Raw genomic sequence first — 23036 nt, 5'->3', positions numbered from 1 at the left:
TGAAAATATCTTTTAAACCCTTTTATTTCTGAACTCAGAGAGACAAGACTCGTCCTTTTATCATATCCAGTCCTACAAATGGAGCCGAATCTATTGAAGAAGGCTGGCTGTCTGCGAACCCTTATGACGAGAATTTTGGTGATGTACATTTTTATGACTATATCAATGATTGCTGGAATTGGAAAAATTTCCCCAAAGCTCGATTTGTATCTGAATATGGATATCAGTCCTGGCCTTCCTTTAGTACATTAGAAAAGGTAAGCCACTTTTTATTTCCCCGTGATTCAGATGGTAGGCTGTGGACCTGTGTCCCTTTCTTTTTTTTTCTTTTTTTTTTTTAAGCTGCTTTTGTCTTTTCTTTAGTGTGTCCCTTTCTCAACAGTGGTTCACAAAGTCAGATGAAATCTACTTCTTATTTAAAAGAAAGTTTAGGAAGATCATAGAACTTTTTTTCTTTAAACTTTGGGGAGCTAAATTTCTTGGTAGTCATCATTTTGGGGATTAATACTTTTCTATATTGCTTTTAATTATGTTCCTTCACTAACATTTAAAACTGAAATGGGAACCAGTGGTTGCTTAAGCCTGACTTCTTATCATGCATGAAAGTAACTCTCACTTGCTATTTTCCCTATATCCTACCACTGTTAAGCTTATTTATTTATTTTGAGAGAGAGAGAGAAAGAGAGAGTGAGCACACACGTGCCTGTGAGGGGAAGGGGCAGAGAGAGGGAGTGAGAGAATCCCAAGCAGGGGGATTTTCATGTGGGGCTTGATCTCATGAACCATGAGATCATGACCTTACGTGAAATCAAGAGTCAGACGCTTAACCCACTGAGCCACCCAGGCCCCCCTATCCTACACCTGTTCTGTCATTTTCAGCTATTCAGACCTGGATGGTTTGCTACAGTAAGAGGAATGAATGTGATAAATGAACTTTTGCTTAATGTTATAAGGTCATATTATTTTTCTTTTGTCTCCTCTTCTACCTCTTCTATTTCCCCCTCTACTTCGTCTTCTTTTTGTTTTGCACTATGTATGGCATTTCACTTTCCTTATTCCTACAGATTCAGTTTCACAAATGGATTCAATTTCAGAGTTGTATGTGTTCTTTTTTAAACAACGTTATTGAGATATAATTCACTGACCATACAATGCACCCATTAAAATATATACTTTAATGGTTTTCAGTATATTCACAGAGTTGTGCAGGCAGTACCACGACCTAGTTTTAGAGCATTATCATCACTCCAGAGAAACTCTGTTCCCATTAGCAGTCACTCCCCACTCTCTCAGTCCCTCCAAGTCCACTCTAGGCACTGCTAGTCTGCTTTGTTTGTCTATATACTTGCCTGTTTTTCACACTTCATGTATTGGAATGGTAAAATATGTGATCTTTGTAGGCTGGCTTCTTTCACTCATCATAACATTTTCCACATTCATCCATGTTGTAGCATGTATTAGTTTTCATTCTTTTTTATTGCTGAATAATATTCCACTGTATGGATATGCCACATGTTGTTTGTCCATTCATCAGTTGATATACATTTGTGTTATTCCCACTTTTTTGCCTATTATGAATAATGCTGCTGTGAACATTTGTATACATTTTTTTGTGAACATACGTTTTCAGTTCTATTAAATATAATATACCTACGAGTGGAATGCTGAGTCGTATGGTAACTGTTTAACATTCTGAGGAATTGCCAAACTGTTTACTATAGTTTGCAATGGCTGAACCATTTTACATTCCTGCCAGAAAATGTATGAGGGTTCCAATTTCTCTACATCTTTGCCAACACTTATTCCCCTCCCCCCCCTTTTTTTTTAACATTTCCCTGGAAATTTGCATTTACAGGAAATTTGCATTTCCTTGAGGCTAATGATGTTGAGCCTCGTTTCATGCGCTTATTGGCCATTTGTATATTTTCCTTAAAGAAATGTCTATTCAAATCCTTTGTTTCTTTTTTTTTTCTGTAAGTCTGCATTTATTTATTTTTCCATTTTATTTTATTTTTAATTTTTTTAATAGTTTATTGTCAAGGTGGTTTCCATATAACACCTCGTGCTCATCANTTGGATGCTAGCCCTTTATCTGATATGTCATTTGCAACTATCTTTTCCCATTCCATCCGTTGCCTATTAGTTTTTTGGATTGTTTCCTTTGCTTGTTTTTTAATTGGGTTACTTGTCTTTTTGTTATTGAATTGTGTTATATATATATTTTGTGTATTTTTTATTAGATATATGATTTGCAAATATTTTCTCTTAATTTGTAGGTTTTATTTTTACTTACTTGACGGTGTCATTTAAGACGCAAAAGTTTTAAATTTTGAAGTTATCAAAAATACTTGTCAATCTTCCCTTTTATCTCTTGTGCTTTTGGTATTGTGTCTAAGAACCATTTTCTTTCTTTATTATTTTTTTTTAAACATTTTTAAATGTTTATATTTGAGAGAGAGACAGACAGAATGCAAGCCAGGGAGGGGCAAAGAGAGAGACAGACACAGAATCTGAAGTAGTTCCAGTCTCCGAGCTGTCAGCACACAGCCCAGTGCAGAGCTTGAACCTATGAACTGTGAGATCATGACCTGAACTGAAGTTGGATGCTTAACCAACTGAGCCACCCAGGTGCCCCTAAGAAACCATTTTCTAATCTAAGATCACAAAATTCTACTCCTGTGTTGTCTTCTAGTTTTAGCTCTTACATTTAGATCTGTGATCTATTTTGAGTTAATTCTTCTATATGGTATGAGATAGATGTCCAGGTTCATTTTTTTCTGCATCAGATATCCAGTTATCCAAACATCATTTATTGAAAGCATTATTCTTTCCCCCATTGATTGTTTTGACCCCTTTGTCAAAATCAATTAACCATAAATGTTAAGGTTTATTTCTGGAGTCTCAATTTGTTTCTAATTGATCTGTCTCTTTTATGCCAGTATGCACTGTCATTATTACTGTCACTTTGTAGTAAGTTTCGAAAGCAGGAAGTGTGAGTCCACCAATTTTGTTCTTCTTTTCAAGATTGTTTTGGCTGTTCTGGGTGCCTTCCATTTACATATCAATTTAGGATCACCTTCCCAGTTTCTGCAAAAATAAGTCAGCTGGGATTTTGATAGGGTTTGTGGTGAGTCAGTAGATTAGTTTGCAATGTATTGCCATCTTAACAATATGAAGGCTTCTGATCCATGAACATGTAATGTCTTCTTTCATTATTTTGTAGTTTCAGTGTACAAAGTGTATACTTCTTTAGTTAACTTTATTCTAAGTATTTTATTCTTTTTGTAAATGGAAATATTTTCTTAATTTATTTTCATATGGTTCAATACTAGTATATAAAGAGACAATTGATTTTTTATATTGAACTTATATTCTACAACCTTGCAGAACTTATTTATTAGCTTTAGTTTTTGTGAATCCTTTAGAGTTTTCTATATATAAAAGCATCTGCAGATAGAATTAGTTCCACTTCCTCCATTGCAGTTTGGATGTTTTTTTATTAACTTTTCTTGACTAATTGCCCTGGCTAGAACCTCCAATACAATGTGGAATAGAAATGGTGAGGACATCTTTGTTTCATTGCTTTCCTTAGGAAGAAAGCTTTCAGTATTTTACTGTTCAGTAAGATGTTAACTGTAAGTTTTTCGTATATGTCTTTTTTTCAGGTTGAGGGAGTTCCTTTTTATTCCTAGTTGGTTGAGTGCTTGTATCATAAAAGGGTGTTTGTTGGTGGGGCACCTGGGTGTCTCAGTTGGTTCAACATCCAACTTCGGCTTAGGTAATGGTCTTACAGTTTGTGGGTTTGAGCCCCATGTCAGGCTCTGTGCTGATATCTCAGAGTCTGGAGTCTGCTTCAGATTCTGTGTCTCCTTCTCTCTCTTTGCCCCTCTCCCACTCATGCTCTGTCTTTGTCTCTCAAAAATAAATAAATGTTTAAAAAATTGTTTTAAAGGTGTTGGATTTTGTCAAGTGTTTTTTCTTCATCTATTGCAATAATCATGTACCTGTAGTTTTTGTTTCCCTTCCCCATCACTTGTGTAACGTAACCACAAAAAAATTTTAAGACAATTTCAAAATCTTCCTTAGTTTTACCACCTAAACGCAACTATATTTGCTTCACACGGTGAAGCTATGTTGTGTTTTTAACTGTAATAAATAATGTTATCACCTTAGATATACCTTCTGGTTTTTTTTTTTTTTTATTACTCCTGTATTATAGGGTAGACTTTTGAGGAATAGTATTGTTTCAAAACGAAGGAGGATGGAGTTGAGTATTCTGAGTTAGGTAGGAACAAGTGTTAGAATGGGAAGGAAGGAATGAAAGAAGCAAAATATTTACTGAACAGATGCTCTGTACCAGAGACTCATTGTTTCATTTAACAATAATGAAACAAAGGTACTAGAGAGTGAGAGTTCCATCATTAACCCCAGACAGCAAGTAGCATATCTGGATTCAGACTTAATATCTAACGCCAGAGCTGATCCATTTTCCTTTCACTATATTTCAGGAAAGTGAGTGTTATGAATTGCTAACCCTTTTTCTTAAATCTGTTAGCATTTCTATTCACCTCCTGACAATAATGCAATTGCTGTGTTTTTATGAAATGCCCCATGTTGTTCAAAGATACGAAACACTATGTCTTAAAATAGGGAAAGTTGAAGCCAAGTTCTATAAGTTCTGTAAGTTCTGTTCATTATGAATCCTTGATTTAGTTATTACCTCTTTCTGAGCTACATTGCGTTGTTGAGAATTCGAATTAGTTAATTGGGAAAATAAAAGAAACCAAAAGAATAACTTTACATATGGGGCGCCTGGGTGGCTTAGTCGGTTAAGCGTCCGACTTTTGCTTGGGTCATGATCTCACGGTTCGTGGGTTCGAGCCCCGCGTCGGGCTCTGTGCTGACTGCCAGCTCAGAGCCTCGAGCCTGTTTCAGTCTGTGACTCCCTCTCTCTCTGCCCCTCCCCTGCTCACGCTTTCTCTCTCTCCTAGAAGTAAATAAAACATAAAAAAAAAAAAAGAATAACTTTACATAAAGCTTAGGTTCTTTTATCTAGAGTTTTTTCATGTATTTAACAAAAATTAAAATGTCCCTTTCTAGTTTGGGATGCATTACTTCTTTGTAAAATAATCATATTTTTAACAGGCCATTATCAATATTGCACAGTGATTAAAAGCCTGGGCTATGGAATAAACAGACCTGGATTTGAATACTAGAACTGCCACTCACAAGCTATATTGCCTTGGACAAATTATTTGATCATTTTGAATTTTAGTGTATTCATCTGTAAACTGGGTTTAATAGTAGTAAAATACTTTTTTTTTAATGTTTTATTTATTTCTAGGAGAGAGAGAGAGAGACAGCGTGAGCAGGGGAGGGTCAGAGAGAGAGGGAGTCACAAACAGGCTCCAGGCTCTGAGCTGAGTGTCAGCACAGAGCCCGACACGGGGCTCGAACCCACGAACCGCGAGATCATGACCTAAGCGAAAGTCGGACGCTTAACTGACTAAGCCACCCAAGCGCCCCAGTAGTAAAATACTTCTTAGGGGAGGTGGAGGCAAGAGAGAGAGAGAGAGAAAGAATGTGTGTGTATGTGTTTGTGTCTACGTGCAGGTACTCGTGTGTGCATGTTAATCACATGTAAATATTAAGTTAACTTATACATCGAAGCGCTTAGCCACAGTTCTTGACACATAGCAACAGGCCATAAAGTGTAAGCTATTGTTGGTATTGATATAATCCATTCTAGCCATAGGATTTGTATGAAAATTTATTTTCTTCAGAGCCATCCAGGTTTAAAGAACTAAAGGCTGGACCTAGCCTGTGCCAAGTAGCTTAGGAACTTGGACAAATCACTGAACTTTTCTGAGCCTCATCTCTAAAACAGAACAATAATAATACTGACTCATAGGTTGTTATGAGGATTAAATGAGTTAATATTCTTTTTTTTTAAGTTTATTTATTTTGAGACAGAGAGAAAGAGAGAGCAGGGGAGGGTCAGAGAGAGAGAGAGAGAGAGACAGAATCCCAAGCAGGCTCTGCACTGTTAGCAAGGAGCCTGATGCAGGGCTCAAATTTACGAAGTGTGAGGTTATGACCTGAGTCTAGATCAAAAGTCAGACGCTTAAGCAACTGAACCACCCAGCTGCCCCTAAATGAATTAATATTAATTAATATTCTTAAAGCAATTAGAGCCTTACCTGGCACTTTTGTTTTTCTTTTGGTAGCTTCTCTAAGATATGAAGGAAAGATTGTACAAATTGTGCCTAGATGTTAAAAAAAAATAGATGTATTATTAGGGGAAAAGAATATTCTTGTTTGGTTTGTGTCTTCGACTCTATCAAAATTAAACATGTATATATCAAATATATTTAGTAGTCATTGAGAAACAGACAAGCAAATGATAAAGCATTTACCATCACAATAGTGATATTTTATTCCTGTTAAAGAACTGACAGTTGTAACAGAATGCTGACTTCAGTCATTATTCAATTTTGATAATTTATTTACTTGAATAAATTGACATTTAAAAATGAGCATAAATACATGTTTTAAAAAACAGGAATGTTTTGAGATGAAAAGACTTTTGACAGAAATGCCAAAATGTAATTTTCTAAAGGTTTGAGTAAGGGGAATAGATAGGTGCCAAGTCCTGGTTTTGTGATTCCGTTTGCACAGGGCTAGTCTTTCACCAATAACAAGGATGATGGCAAAAACATCTCACATCAGTAAAATGAGAGCTGCAGAACAAACCTCGAGCTCTTTTCCAGTACATAGAGTACTTTTCAAGTTTGTCAGAAATGTAGTTTCACTCCTAACTTCCCAATTTGTACCTCTTATTCTCTACTTCAAAGGTCTCAGCTAAAAAGGACTGGTCTTACAACAGCGAATTCTCACTCCATCGACAGCACCATGCGGGTGGTAATAATGAAATGCTGCTTCAGATTGGATTTCATTTCAAACTCCCAGAAGGCACAGATCCATTACAGACATTCAAAGATACCATTTACCTTACTCAGGTAAGGCATTTTCATCCTGGACTTCAACAGGTTCCTGCAACTCACATAAGGGATCATGTGGATTTTGTAAACCTTATGTGGTCAAAGAAAAATTCCAGTTTTTATTTCACCGATTGAGGGGTTTATCTTCTTCAAAGTAGATATGTGATGACATGGAATGCTTGAAATAGTTAATTTTTGGCATTTGCCTCTCTTACAAAGAACAGCTCACAAAGTTTACAACAAACTTATGCATTGAAATGTTCCCTAGCTCAAGGTTACTAGAAAGTTTTAGTAATTAAGAGAATAACATTTCCCAAGGACAAAATGGAACAATAGAACACAAGAGAGTCCAGAAACAGACTTATGTGTGATATAGTCACTTAATTGATGGCAGTGATGCCACTGCAATCCTATGGGAAAGGATAGTTTTATCAATAAACAGTGCTGTATTGAGTGGGTATCTTTATAGGAAAATAAAGGAACTTTGACGCTATATACAAAAATTAATTTGATCACTCAACTGTGAAAGGTATATAATAACACTTCTAGGAAAAAACATATTTTTGTGACCTTGGCAAAGATTTCTTAAACAGGACATTAAAAAACACTAACTGCAAATGGTTCCTAGGTGGCTTAGTTGGTTGAGCCTCCCACTCTTGATTTCAGCTCAGGTCATGATCCCGGGGTCATGGGATTGAGCCTCCATTCTTAGCATGGGACCTGCTTAATATTCTCTCTCTCTCTCTCTCTCTCTCTCTCTCTCTCTCTCTCTCTCTCTCTCTCCTGCTGTTTTTTCTTTCTCTCTCTCTCTCTCTCTCTCTCTCTCTCTCTCTCTCTCTCTCTCTCCCCCCTCTCTCCCTGTGCCCTTCTCCTCCATTCTCTCTGTCTAAAAAAACAAAACAAATAAAAAACCACTATGAAAGAAAAGAATGATAAACTGGACTTCATTAAAATTACAGACTCTTGTAAATCAAGTCACCATTAAGAGAGAGAAAAGACAAGCCACAAATTAGGGAACAATATTTGTAATATATATGTCTGATAAAAGATTTGTATTCCAAATAAAGAACTATAAAGTAATAAGAAAAAGACATGACCTATTAAAAAATGGACAAAAACCTTGAATAGGCACTTCACCAAAGAAGATATCCAAATGGTCAGTAAGTATATGAAAGTGTGTTCCATTTCATTCTTAATTAAGGAAATGCAAATTAAAATTGTGCCAGGGTACCCCTATGCAAGGCACACAATGTCATTTTATTTTATTTTTAAAAATTTTTAATGTTTTATTTATTTCTGAGAGAGAGAGAGACAGTGTGAACAGGGGAGGGTCAGAGAGAGAGGGAGACACAGAATCTGAAACAGGCTCCAGCCTCTGAGCTAGCTGTCAGCACAGAGCCTGACGCGGGGCTCGAACCCACGAACCGTGAGATCATGACCTGAGCCGAAGTCAGACGCTCAACCGACTAAGCCACCCAGGCGCCCCACACAATGTCATTTTAGCACAATGGCTAAAATTAAATAGACTGACAATACCAACTGTTGGTGAGGATGTGTGACAGCTGGAACTTTTAGACATAGTAGGAATAGAAATTTGTTTAACCACTTTGGAAAATTTTGTGGCAGTTTCTAGCCAAGCTAAACATTTGCTTCCTCTTTGAATCAGGATTTGTACTCCTAGCTATATACCCAAGAAAAATGAGGGCATATGTCTGCCAACAGACATCTAACATAATCTTCATAGCAGCTTTATTCACAATAGCCCCAAACTGGAAACAGCCTAGATGTTCTCGAACAGAAGAATTTATAAACAAATTATGGTATATTTATATAATGGAATACTCCACAGCAATACAAAAGAATAAACTGCTGATATCAGTATCAATTTGGATGAAATCTCACAAACATTATGTTGAGCAAAGGAAACAGTGACATTTCTGGTATAGACTAAATGAATCAAGATGATAGCAAATTAGTGGTTACCCCTCTTTTGGAGGGGATGATGAATTATGGTTAGAAAAGGGTATAAGAAAAGTTTCTGGAATGCTAAAAAAGCTTTGTATCTTGATCTGGGTGCTGGTTACATGGGTGTGTACACATGATAAAAATCACTGAGGCGTACACTTAAGATGTGTGCACGTTCCATTATGCACTTTACTGTATTATTTTTTAAAACAGTTCTATTGAGATATAATTGACATACCATAAACTTCACTCATTTTAAGTGTACAATTAAGTGCTTCTTCGTATATTTATCGAGTCATGCAACCGTGACCACAATCCAATTTTAGGACATTTCTGACATTCCAAAAAGGTCCGTTGTGCTTATTTGCAGTTACTTTCCTTTCTCACTTTCAGCCCCAGGCAAACATTAATCCGCTTTCTGTCCCTATAGGTTTTCCTTTTCTCAGCATTTCATATAACTGGACTCACACAATGTGTGATGTTTTGCATCAGGCTTCTTTAAGCTAGCATGCTGTTTTTGAAGTTCTTCCATGTTATGGCATGTACCTGTGCTTCATTCCTCTTTCTTGCTCGATAGTATTCTGTTGTAATGGATATACCATGTTTTATATATCCATTCATCAGTTGGTGGACATTTGGATTATTACCAATTTTTGACTTATGAATAATATTACTGTGGATATTTGCAGACAAATCTTTGTGGACGTATTTTCATTTCTTTTGGGTTGAAATACTTGAGTGAAATCGCTCAGTTATATGGTAAATTTATGTTTAACTTTGTAAGAAACTGTTGAACTGAATTTTAGGTTATGTTTTCATCTTAATGTTTCCATTTATTCTTTATATTTGCCAAATTTTTTAATGAACTTGTGAACTACATACACACATAATACTATATTAGAGCCACTGCTTATTAAAATTTTTTAAAATATTTATTTATTTTTGAGAGAGTGAGAGACAGAGCATGAATGGGGAGGGAGCAGAGAGAGAGGGAGACACAGAATCTGAAGCAAGCTCCAGGCTCCAAGCTGTCAGCGCGGAGCCCAACATGGGGCTTGAACTCATAAACTGTGAGATAATGACGTGAGCCGAAGTTGGACACTTAACCAACTGAGCCACCCAGCTGCCCCAAGCCACTGCTTATTTATCTGATGTTTTTTCCATACTTGTTTCAAGTTTGAAGAGATAAGGCAGGAGCATAATCCCAATCATATAAGTTGATCTGAAGTAGATTAGAAGTTTTTGTTAAATATGATCACATTTTAAATTTTGCAACCTAGCACCTAAAAATATGCCAGCTTTTATCCAGACTCATGCTCACTCTCATCAGTTTTCTCCTGTAGAAGAACATAAAATTCTGGATGGAAGCTGAAACAGAAAGCCATTAGCCAAAAGAGTGCTCTTTTTTTAGAAGGTGATAAACTGATAAAAGAGAATTTTAATGTGTTAACCATCAGCTTATCAATTTAGGGAAGTTTTACCAGTGTAATGTGTAATTTATGAACTTGCCTCATAGAACATAAGTTAAAAGGCAAAGTTGATACCTGTCCCATTTAAAGTGTTGAAGTTCATCATTATTAGCTTTTCATAGACACTATTCTATAAAAGTGTCTCTGTTTTGGAATATGAAATAGGGTGATCCTTATTCGTGGTGCACACATGCAAACCTTTTCAGCTGTTGTTTTTCATGCTGGCTGTCCTCCTCCCAGCTGTTCATTTTATTACTGTTACTTTATTCTATTTCTTCAAAACCACATTCAAAGTAAATTCTTTTTAAGTTTATTTATTTTTGTTTTGAGAGACTGTGTGTGTGTACGAGCAGAGGGGAGGGGCAGAGAGACAGAGGGAGAGAGAGAATTCCACATAGGCTCCACACTGTCAGGACAGAGCCTAACAGGCTCTATCTCACGAACCGTGAGATCATGACCTGAGGTGAAACCAAGGGTTGGATGCTTAACTGACTGAGCCACCCAGGCATCCCCTCCTCACAACCACATTCAGAGAACTGACAGAAATAATTGTTCTTTCTGAACTCATTAGCATTAGAGGTACATAGTGGGAGCTGGTTTTGTTGGTGGTGGCTTTCATCTGATAATGTAGCACCTGGGTGGCTCAGTTAGTTAAGTGTCCAAATCTTGATTTTGACTCCCATCATGCTCTCATGGCTCATGGGGTTGAGCCCCAAGTCAGTCTCTGCACTGACAGCCTGGAGCCTGCTTGGGATTCTTTCTGTCCCTCTCTCTCTGTCTCTACCCCACTTGCTTGCATTCACTCTCTCTCTCTCTCAAAATATATAACTAAACTTAAAAAAAATTAGCACTGGGGTCTTACCAGGCATTGGCTTGGAATTGGATTTGTCCTTGTTGGTTTTACCGTGGAAACTTCTGATGTACTAAGTAGGATCGAAGATGAAAAAAATTAAAATTATGATTATGATTTTTTTTGTTTTTATTGTTGGATTTACTTGAATGAAAGATAGACAGGAAATGTTAGAGTAAAACATTCTTTCTTCCCTTGCTAGTTTGATTTTTGAGAATCATCTTTGACCTGTGCATTAGAAATAAAATCCTTTCTTAGGTCCATTTTTCTGTTCCTGCTTCCACCCCTGTTCTTTTTCTCATTGTCTGTCCTACTGTTCTGAAGAACAGGATACCTGCCCGTGTACCACCTTTTAAGACATTCTATTAAGCAGTTTTTTTTTTTTTTTGCAACTTTCAGAAAAATCTTGGCTGAGAAAGCTATGCAGTAAGTTTCTTCCTTTAGATCTTTCTCTGTTTTCTTCTTTTTTTTTTATTTTTTAAATTTTTTTTTAATGTTTTATTTATTTCTAGGAGAGAGAGAGAGACAGCGTGAGCAGGGGAGGGTCAGAGAGAGAGGGAGTCACAGACTGAAACAGGCTCCAGGCTCTGAGCTGGCAGTCAGCACAGAGCCCGACGCGGGGCTCGAACCCACGAACTGCGAGATCATGACCTAAGTGAAAGTCGGACGCTTAACCGACTAAGCCACCCAGGCGCCCCTCTCTGTTTTCTTCTTAACTTATAACAGCAAAAGTATCCTTATAGGATTTTACTTCTTTAACTCTTCAAATATTCCAAAATATTCTTGCCTCATTTTTCATTCTCCTCCCTTATCCTGTTATATTGTATTCCAAATAGCCTGCTTACCTAGGCACACTCTCTTAAGCTGTGTCACACAGGCCTCACTGCTTAGTTTGAGGACTGTCTATACCAACACTCAGAACTGGTAAGGCAGCTTACTCTGCCATCATGGCCTCTTACTAGCCTGCCTTAGAGAGGAAGCTGGGCTAGAGAGAGTCTTCACTAACCACTTAGCTTATGGCTCCCTCTAGTGCCTTCATTTATTCTTCACATATTTGTTGAGCATGTAATGAGGGTTAGATGCTTGGGGACATCCTTAAGAGATTCATATATTTTTTCTTAAGTTTATTTATTTATTTTGAGAGAGAGCCAGCACGAGTGGGGGAGGGGCAGCGAGAAGGAACGAGAGAATCCCGAGCAGATTCCACAGTGCCAGCACAGGGCCGGATAGGAGCTGTGAGATCATGACCTGAGCTGAAACCAAGAGTCGGACACTTAACCAACTGAGCCTCCCAGGCACCCCAAGAGATTCCTATTCTTTAGGGGTCCATTTTATCTTCCTGTGTTGCCTGTAACTTGATCACAAAAATGAGAAAAAAGGCATTCTGTGTTGTAGGCCCAGGTGTTGATGATACTTAATACCCTGGAAAGGTTATTTCTTTGGTAAGCAGCACTGAGATGTGATAGCAGATCCAGGCCAGGCTGAGCTTTTAAGATCAATGGGATGGTTAAAGAAGGGGAATGAATGTGATATTATTAATAGACTACATTATATACTAATATATTACATTTGTGTACCACATGTAATTTAGCAGCCAAGCGGACTGTCAGAATTCTTTGGGTGTCTTCTACATGCCTGGCCCTGGGCCATGAGATGCTTTGTATATCTTCTCATGGAATTCTAACAACATCTCCACATATCTTTGTCACTGTTGTCATTTCTTGAGTAGTCATTGTTTCTGTCATTGTCATTTACTCAATTGTCATTGTTTCTATTGTCATTTACTCAATACTTGAGTAAACAGGCTCAGAAGGATTAAGTGTTTTGCCCAAGTTCTCAGGCAATGAATGGAGCACGTTTCTGCCTTTTAAACTACAATATTTTATCCCTTCACAACTGAGATAAGGGAAATTCTCTAACTACTGAGGTGTTTGGTTGAATTATAACATCAGTTGGTAGCAGTTAAGTAAAGCAGACATCAGAAATTGGGCACATTAAAAAAGGCCTTAGTGCAACAATAGAGAAAATCTACAAAACTGAAAGCTCTTTGAAATGCTCAACAAAATTGAAAAAAATATAGCTATACTGGCCAAGAAGAAAAAGAGAGAAGATTTGAATTCCTAAATCATGAATGAAAGGAGCAACACTACTGTTGACCTTGAAGAAATAAAAAGGTTAATAAGAGAGTACTGTAAACAATTGTATGACAGGAAGTCATTCAATCTAGATGAAATGGCAAGTTCTTCTCACAGAAAGACACAAACTATGTAAAGTGACTCAAGAAGAAATAGAAAATCTGAGTAGAGCTATGACAACTAAAGAGATTTAGTTAGTATCCCAAAAACTTCCCTTTACAAAGATAGCTTCAGTAGTGAATTCTAAAAATAAAAAAATGTTTAGAGAAGAATTAATACCAGTCTTTCACAGATTCTTTCCAAAAAACAGAAGAAGGAAGATACTTCCTAACTCATTCTGTGAAACCAGTTTTATTCTGATACTAAAGCCAGGCAAAGACATATAAAAAAGCAAACAGAGACTATAATCTTTTATGAATATAGACAGAAAGAAATCCTCAACAAAATACTAACAATCCAAATCCAGCAGTATATAAAAATGTTTATGCACTATAATCGAGTGGGACTTATCCCAGGATGCAAGATTGGCTTAACATATGAAAGTCAATCAATGTAATATGCCATATTAATAGAATAAAGAAAAAATAACTACATGATCATCTCAGTAGATGAGGAAAAATCATTAGACAGAATCCAATACATTTTTGTGATTAAAATTTTTTTTCAACAAACTAGGACGAGAAGAGGTCTTCCTCAACTTGGTGTGACCACTTATGAAGAACCCATAGCTATTATCATATTGAATAGTGAAAGACAGAAAGATAAATTTTCTTCCTAAGATCAGAAGCAAGACAGTTTGCCACTTCTATTCAACATCGTACTGAAGATTCTAGCAAAAATAATTAGGCAAGGAAATCAAATAAAAGACTACCAGATTGGAAGGGACGAAATAACACTATCTCTGTCTGCAGATAACATGATTTTATGTATGGAAAAATATTTTAAAAATCCACCTAAAAACCTAGGGGAGCTAATAAATTAATTCAACAACTTTGTAGGATGGGAGATCAATATGCAAATATTAGTTATATTCTAAGGATGAGCAATTTGAAAATGAAATTAAACAGTAACATTTACAATCATATCAAAAAAATAAAATACTTGGAAAATATTTAACCACAGAGATGCAGGATTTGCCCTGTGAAAATTACAAAACATTATTGAAAGAAATTAAAGAAATGGAAAGACATCTGTGTTCAAGGATTGGAAGTCTTAATATTGTTAAGATGGCAGGATTCCCCAAATTGATGTACAGATTCAACATAATCCCAACATATGGAAATGCAAGGCATCCAAAATAGCAAAAAAAAAAAAAAAAAAAAAAAAGAGAGAGAAAAGAAAACAAAAAAGAAAAATAATCTGGAAAAAGAACAAATTTGGAAGATTCACACTTCCTGATTTCAAAACATAACTATAAAGCTACAGTAATCATGATAGTGTGGTATTAACCTAAGGCCAGACATATAGATTGATTGAATAGAATTCAGAGTACAGAAATAAACACACAAGTCTAGGGTCAAATGATATTCTAAAAGGGTGCCAAGACAATAAAATGGAGAAAGAATAGTGTTTTTGAACAAATGGTGCTGGAAAAAATAGATATCCACATATAAAAGAATGAATTTGGACCCCTACCTCATGCCATATACAAGAATTTATTTAAAATGGATCAAAGATCTAAATATAAGAGTCACAATTATAAGGGTGCCTGGGTGGCTCAGTCGATTAAGTGTCCATCTTTGGCTCAGGTCTTGATCTGGCTGTTTGTGAGTTTGGGCACTGGATCGGGCTCTGTGCCGACAGCTCGGACCCAAGAGACTGCTCTGGATTCTGTGTTTCCCTCTCTGTCTGTCTCTGCTCGCACTCTGATTCCCTCTCTCAAAAATAAATCAACATTAAAAAAAAAAAAGAGCTGAAATTATAAAACTCTTAGAAGAAAACATAGGTGTAAATCTTTGTGAATTTTGACTTGGCAACAGTTTCTTAGATATGACACCTAAGACTCAAGCAGCCAATGAAAAAATAGATGAGTTGTACTTCATCAAAATTAGAGACTTTTGTATGTCAGAAGCCAGTGTCACAATAGTGAAAAGATAATTCACAGAATGGGATAAAAAGTTTGTGAGTCATATATGTAATAAGAATCCATAATATGTATAAAAACACTTACAATTCACTAATGAAAAAGACACCCCAATTAAAAAACAGGCAGAAGATTAGAATAAACACTTCTCCAAAGAAAATGACCAATAAGTACCATGAAAATGTTCTTAACATCATTAGTCATGAGGGAAATGCAAATCAAAACCACAGAGATACCAGTCATACTCACTGGAATATCTAGAATAATAATAAGAAGAAGAATAATTATTGGTAAGTGTATTGGTCAGGGTTCTCCAGAGAAACAAAACCAAAAGGATATATACACAAATATATGAGACTTATTATAGGAATTGGCTCACATGGTTTTGGAAGTGGAGAAGTCCTACAATCTGCCATCTACAAGATGGAAAACCCCAAGAGGCAGTGATGTAATGCAGTGTGATTCTAAAGGTCTGAGAACTGAGAGGCCATTGGTGTAAATTCTGGAGTCCAAAGGCTGAAGATCCAGGAGTCCCATTTTTTGAGAGCAGAAAATGGGTGTACCAGGTTAAAAAGAAAGAGAAATTTCCTTCTTCTGCCTTGTTTAATTCAAGCCCTCAAGTGATCGGATGATACCCACCCACGTTGGTGAGGATGGATCTTCTTAATCTGCTGAATCACCAGCAACTTTCTGACAGATACACTCAGAAACAATTTTACCAGCCATTTGGGCATCCCTTAGTCCAGTCAAGTTCACACATAAAGTTAACCATCACAGTAAGAACGTGCAGAAATTGGAACCCTCCTATGTTGCTGGCGGGAATGTAAAATGGTGCAGCTGCTGTGGAAAAGTTCATCGGTTTCTCAGAAAGTTAAATATAGAGGTAACATAGGACTTAGAAATTCTACTCTTAGGTATACATCTGAGAATATTGAAAACATGTGTTCACACAAAAACCTGTGCGCAAATGTTCATAGCATTTTTCAGAGCCAGCGAGTTAAAACAACCCAAATGTTTATCGACTCATGAATGGTTACATAAAATGCGGCATACCTATACAATGAAATATTACTCAGCAATAAAAAGGAATTGAATACTGATACATGCTACAGCATGGATGAACCTTGAAAACATTGTGCTAAGTGAAGGAAGCCAGTCACAAAGGCCATATATTGTATCATTCCACTTACATGAAATGTCCAGAATGGGTAATTCCATAGAAACAGAAAGTAGATGAGTAGTTTTCAGATGAAGAGGAGAGAGGAGAATGAGGAATGGCTGTTAAGCAGTACGGTACTATGTTTCCTTTTGGGGTGATAATATTCTGGAATTAGGTAGGGGTGGGAGTGCACAACCTGTGCCTATATTACAAGCCAGTGAATCGGAAACCACAAAGGTGAATTTATGGTATGAATTATATCAGCTCAAAACGTGGCTATATTGGAAGATTCTTATTGTCAGGATAATCTGAAGCATATAAAGAATATAAATCGCATTCTGTCAGGAGGGCTTAGTCACGTGGCTACCCCTAGTTCCAAGGGTAAGGAGTGCGCTTCTGGAGTGTGTAAGCCTCCTACAGCTGTAACTCTGGAGGATGGGGGGGCAGTAATGGGTTTTTGTAAACCGTTGGCAGCCTCCATCACGGTGCCAAAGCTGGAATTGGAACCTAGGTCTTGGTGTCCTGGTCCAATTTCTTTTCTTTCTTTTTTTTTTTAATGTTTTATTTATTTCTAGGAGAGAGAGAGAGACAGCGTGAGCAGGGGAGGGTCAGAGAGAGAGGAGACACAGAATCTGAAACAGGCTCCAGGCTCTGAGCTGGCAGTCAGCACAGAGCCCGACGCGGGGCTCGAACCCACGAACCGCGATATCATGACCTAAGTGAAAGTTGGACGCTTAACCGACTAAGCCACCCAGGCGCCCCTGGTCCAATTTCTTTTTACCCTACCATCTGTTTCTCCAAGGGGACTGATTTCATAAGTATAATCAAGCAAGCTGCTGAAAATAGGCTTTTTTGAAACTAAAAATAAGATTTGTCTGCTAACAGTGGGACTGAGGAGCCTAGGAAATGACTAAGCATTTATCCTTCTTATATGTAAAGACTGTCCTCTTTAGGGAAGGATGCATGAGTTTATAAATACAGGTACAGTTTTTAAAGGGAAAGAGGCAATTCCCGAGATTTCCTAGGGAAATGTGATGGCACAACATCCCTGTTAAGAAGGTTAGTGGGGAGGGGGGGTGCCTGGGTGGCTCAGTTGATTGAGTATCTGACTTCAGCTCTGGTCATGATCTCGTTGTTCCTGAGTTCGAGCCCCGTGTTGGGCTCTGTGCTGACAGCTCAGGCCTGGAGCCTGTTTCGGATTCTGTGTCTCCCCCTCTCTCTCTCTGCTCTTCCCTCACTCATGCTCTGTCTCTCTCTCTCTCTCTCTCTCAAAACTAAATAAAACATTAAAAAAAAGGAAGAAGGATAGTGGGCAGTGGCCTTCTGCATTTTTATGAACAAAAGTGTCATTCATTAGCCCTGATTGGGATCCGCTGATTTGGGTAAACCCAGATCCATGATATTGGCATGAAACCGTCTGTCTGTGGTGTGCACTGCACTATGCTAGAGCCGGAGCACTTGAGTCTTGATTATCCACCTTCACACTAACTTCAGGTGTGACAGGCCACTAGTTAGGGCTTGCCTAGTGCCATTTTCCTTTTGTTGCTAGCCCTGAGGGATGGGCAATCCTGCATGCTTGTAAAAAATTTTTTTAGGCTTAAAAATTCTAAAAGAGTATTAATAATTTAATAATATTAATATTTTAATAATATTAATTTAATAATATTTTACAGTGAGGAAATTGTTAGAATAGATAGACCAAAATAAATATATCTTGCAAGTAGTTCTGAACATTGAAATAGAGACAGAAAACTCAAATGTTTGTGGGGACTAGGCGGGTAATTTAAATGCATGAGTGTAAGGTGACTAGCACTTGTGGCAAAATGGAACATATAAACCCTGACTTAAGACATTAAACAACATCCAAACAAGAAACAAAAAAACACCTGCTTCAAAACCAAACCAAACCAAAACACCTGTTTCTGGGCCTGTTAAAATCTGTGTGGGGCAAAGTCCAGACTGGAGGCCACCAAATTTAGCGCAGCCTCTTGACTGGAACCTAATATAGCAATATACAATAAGGAGTTTAACATTTGTTGAGGCAACACAAGAACATAAAGTGTTCTTAGCTCTTGGGTTTCAAGAAACAAAACTGGAAACCATTCAAATGCCTAATAATTAAGGAATGATTAATCACATTGTGGTATAACCGGATAGCCATTTAAAGCACAGAGATGCTCCCCAGCGCCGGGGCATAGAAATGTCCACATGTGAAAACTAAGTTACACTAAGCTACAAATGTATATGTTACCACATGCATTAGCAAAGATTCCAAAAGAATTTGGAGCAGTGAGGGGCGCCTGGGTGGCTCAGTTGTTTGAGTGTCTGACTTTGGTTCAGATCATGATCTCGCGGTCCGTGGGTTCTAGCCCCATGTCGGGCTCTGTGCTGACAGCTCAGAGCCTGGAGCCTGCTTCAGATTCTGTGTCTCCCTCTGTCTCTGACCCTCCTCTGCTTATGCTGTCTCTCTCTCAGAAATAAAGAAAACATAAAAAAAAAAAAAATTTGGAGCAACGTAAATAATTGGATGCTCCTGAGATTTTTTTTTTCCCCTGAAAAGAAGCTTAAATTCACCATGAAAAAAAAAAAAGAAAGTGCAAATCACTTCTACCAAGGTGATCAGTAAAATACCTAGTCATCTTCTGGATTAGATCCAGCTAAGCACAAGCACGATTATCTCACAGGTGATGGCTTTGTCCTAGAAGTTTTCGCTTTTGCCGGAAAGAGATAATTTCCTACTCTGGTTATACACTGATATTTTGTTCTCACCTCAGAATTCTGTTTTTACTTGTTTCTTGTTTAACTTTCCTATTTCCTGTTTAAGCTCTTTCCTGTTTTACTTCTTCCCTACTTTATAAGTGTGGGTCCAAGGGAAGAGTCCGGGCCCACATGAATGGTCTTCTACTCCTATAGCCCCTGCGGTCCTTTCTCCCTTCAGTCAATAGCAAGTCTTCTGAGCGTGCAGATCTGGTCACTTGTTCGCTTAAAGGCTTTCTGTGACTTCCAGTTGCCTGTAGGGCACACACCCAAACCTTCCCAGGTCCCATCTCTGAATCTCACTGGCCTCCCTTCCATTACTCGGGCCACCTTGCCCTTTCGTTCTGCACCTGTGCACTCCCCCCTCACTACACGTGTCCTCTTTGGCTGTCAGATTCTGTCCTCTCTCTTTTTCTCTTCTTCTTTTTTTTTTTTATTTATGTTTATTTATTTTTGAGAGAGAGAAGGGAAGGGGTAGAGGGGGAGCAGGGGCAGAAAGAGAGAGAGAGGGACAGAAGATCCGAAGCCGGCTCGGCTCGGAGCTGACAGCTGAGAACTCTGACTGCAGAGAGCCNGGGTGGTGGGCTTGAGCTCAGGAACCACAAGATTCCCTTTCTCTTTCTTCTCGTTTGAGGCAAATCATCCCTCCTCGGTGAGGCCGTTTCCCTTACTCTGCACACTCCTAACATTTCTCACTTTTCCTTAACACTTACTACTGTTTACGCTTTACGTTTCTTTGTGTGACTCTTTGATTAAGGCCTGTCTTCTACACAAGCCAGTAAGCCCCATGAGGGTGGGCTCCATCTTTTTTGCTGGAAGAGGGGTTGACCATTACCAGCATGTAACACATATTCTAGGTGCTTATGAAATCTTTATTTCTTCTTGCTTCCTCCTCCTAGAATTTTAGGGCACCACCTCATGTAAGTCATGCCTTCACTTAACGACTTTCTCGCTGGCCAGCCTAACTATATTTAAAGGTTCTACCTTTATATGAGTTCTTCCAGCTTTTAGGAAAGCACCTGAGCTTCATCTTCTAGTGGCTTTATATGCCTCCTTCATTTCTTTCAGTGGGGAAAATCCAGGCCCTGCTGTAAGGCTGTCCTTTTCTCTGAGGAGTCTTTGTGGCTCTGCTCATCTCAGCAGGTTCTCCTTGCTGACCTCTCCAAATGAGCCTGAGAGGTTCTCTCCTACTACAACTCATGGTTAAAGGCATGTGTTAACAGCAGTAATGAAAGAGGGACTTTTCAATGATGATGCCAGTAATTAACAGTCCTGAATGAAACTCTTCAGTGCCTCTTCAACAGGAACTAAATTCACTTGTCTTACTGCAATTTACCATCTGTTCTTCTATAATGAAGGAATTGCACTCAGAAGAAATTTTACATTCAGAAGTCATGATATGAAAACAATTGCTTGAGTAGAAAAAAAGGGTTAGGGATTGGACAGTGTCAGACTCAGAATTATGTTATTTTTCCTATAGAATCTTTTTCTTATAAAACTTTTTTAATAGCTATGAATATATTTGTAAAACCCATCACTGCAAAAAAAAATTAGTTGTTTGACTATATATACACCATTTGCTCTTAAATGATAGTCTTTGTTTTCTGTCATTGCCTACACTCTCATTAGCAAGGAACCTTTCATATCATCCTGTTTCCTTGATCACCCATTGTTATAATAAAGGAGACACTAAGACTCTTCCCAAATCAGCTGTTATAGACAACACTTCGCTCATGCTGAGGGGCTAGTTCCAGATCTAGTATANGGCTGTACCAGTTTACATTCCCACCAACAGTGTAGGAGGGTGCCCATTTCTCCACATCTTTGCCAGCATCTAGAGTCCTCTGATTTACTCATTTTAGCCACTCTGACCAGCGTGAGGTGGTATCTCAGTGTGGTTTTGATTTGTATTTCCCTGATGACTTTTAAAAACACCCTCAAAGGGGAGCCTGGGTGGCTCAGTGGGTTGAGGTCAGACATTGGCTCAAGTCTTGATCTTGCATTCATGGATTCAAGCCCCGCATCCAGCTTTGTGCTGACAGCTCAGAGGCAGGAGCCTGCTTCAGATTCTGTGTCTCCCTCTCTCTCTGCTCCTCCCCTGCTCATGCTCTCTCTCTCTCTCTCTCTGTCAAAAATTAAAACATTTAAAAAATTTTACAAAACACCATCAAGCCTGCAATTTTCTCAGATCTAGACACTTACATCGAACAATAACACCTGTGCTTCAATGCTTTTCCCTGAATCAGGTGATGCAGGCGCAGTGTGTCAAAATAGAGACTGAATTCTACCGCCGCAGTCGCAGTGAGGTAGTGGATGGAAAGGGGCACACCATGGGCGCACTTTATTGGCAGCTGAATGACATCTGGCAGGCTCCCTCCTGGGCTTCCCTAGGTAAGTGTTTCAACATTCTTCGTGCATGTGAGAGAAAGCAGTATCTGTGAGGAGAGGCACCGAGAAAGCATGGAGCCTGAGGGGTCAGATTAACCAAAGGAGAAACCCTTCGTGGAGGAGGGGAGGTTCCCCGGAAGCCTATGAACTGCGGCCACCCCCCCCCCTTCCTAATCTTTCCGGAAGCCTCAGAGGCACCCTGGTTTGAGTTCTGTGCTGTGCAAAGTCACAAAAGTGGGCTAATCAAGGGGATGGATTCATGCAGGAAGATCTCAGCCATGTGTCTCATGGCTGCTTAAAAATTTGGATTTAATTAGAAGGACTTTCCAAGTGGAAGAAGCATTTATTTAAGCATCTTTTCTTCTAAATTCTTTAGAAGAGTTCAGCCAAGTGGAAGGCTGGCCCAGCTAATTGCTAGAATATCCTTTTCCTAGATTCCCCATGAAGTGCCTCTTAAGACCTTTAGGGGTCTTATTTTTGCCTTATTTATCTCTGAGAGAAAGATAGTAGAATCAGAAATCCAAGTAGGAAGGGTTATCAGCTGAACAAGTTTAGTTGGCAACACATATGACTGGCATGGTGCCTGCAGTTGAATTATTCTGTTTTGATATGTTTTGAAAAAATTAGGGAGTAGGGAGCGCCTGGATGGTTCAGTAGGCTAAGTGTCTGACTTCGGCTCAGGTCATGATCTCGCGGTCCGTGGGTTCAAGCCCCACACTGGGTTCTGTGCTGGCAGCTCAGAGCCTGGAGCCTGTTTCAGATTCCGTGTCTCCCTCTCTCTCTGCCCCTCCTCTGCTTATGCTCTGTCTCTCTCTGTCTCAAAAATAAATACCCCCCCAATTTTTTAAATAAACATTTAAAAAATATGGAGTAATAATGAATCTTTGGAGTTCACTAGAGGTGGCTTGAGGCAAAGTTCAGTCAGTAATATGAACAAGAGTTTGGGGTCAAAAATGAGGCAAGGCTATAAAGTAAAAAATCCACTTTGCCGGGTGAGGCTCTTAAATTAGCTGTGGAAGCAAATCCAGACGAGTCCATTGCCCACATGCTTTGGTTAGTGCTGAATCACCTCTTTCAGGAAATTGGTGTTTTGATCCAGTTTCTCTGACCAAACTCTTCATCAGCAGCAACCAGATGAAAGAGTATTGAATGAGAATCAGGGGTAGATGCGGGGGGAATAGCTTTCTGGGGCGCTTACAGCTGGACAAAGAGATATTGTTCAGGGACAC

The 23036-nt window shown here is 38.4% G+C and overlaps 1 protein-coding gene across 3 annotated transcripts in view; it reads left to right on the top strand.

Annotated features, from left to right (window-relative positions):
- The window catches only part of MANBA (mannosidase beta), a 128424-nt gene that overhangs the window by 82972 nt on the left and 22416 nt on the right, over positions 1 to 23036 (top strand). For all 3 annotated transcript variants that reach the window (XM_077755754.1, XM_077755755.1, XM_077755752.1), the window contains 3 exons: positions 39 to 257; positions 6855 to 7019; positions 21666 to 21810. In XM_077755754.1, coding sequence (XP_077611880.1) covers positions 39 to 257; positions 6855 to 7019; positions 21666 to 21810 — 529 coding nt within the window. The remainder of the gene's footprint in view (positions 1 to 38; positions 258 to 6854; positions 7020 to 21665; positions 21811 to 23036) is intronic.

The sequence above is a fragment of the Crocuta crocuta genome, unplaced genomic scaffold (assembly GCF_008692635.1).
Source record: "Crocuta crocuta isolate KB4526 unplaced genomic scaffold, BGI_CrCroc_1.0 scaffold92, whole genome shotgun sequence".
Lineage (NCBI taxonomy): Eukaryota > Metazoa > Chordata > Mammalia > Carnivora > Hyaenidae > Crocuta > Crocuta crocuta.
The sequence above is the reverse complement of the archived record's forward strand: the minus strand, read 5'-3'. Positions and strand labels throughout refer to the sequence as shown.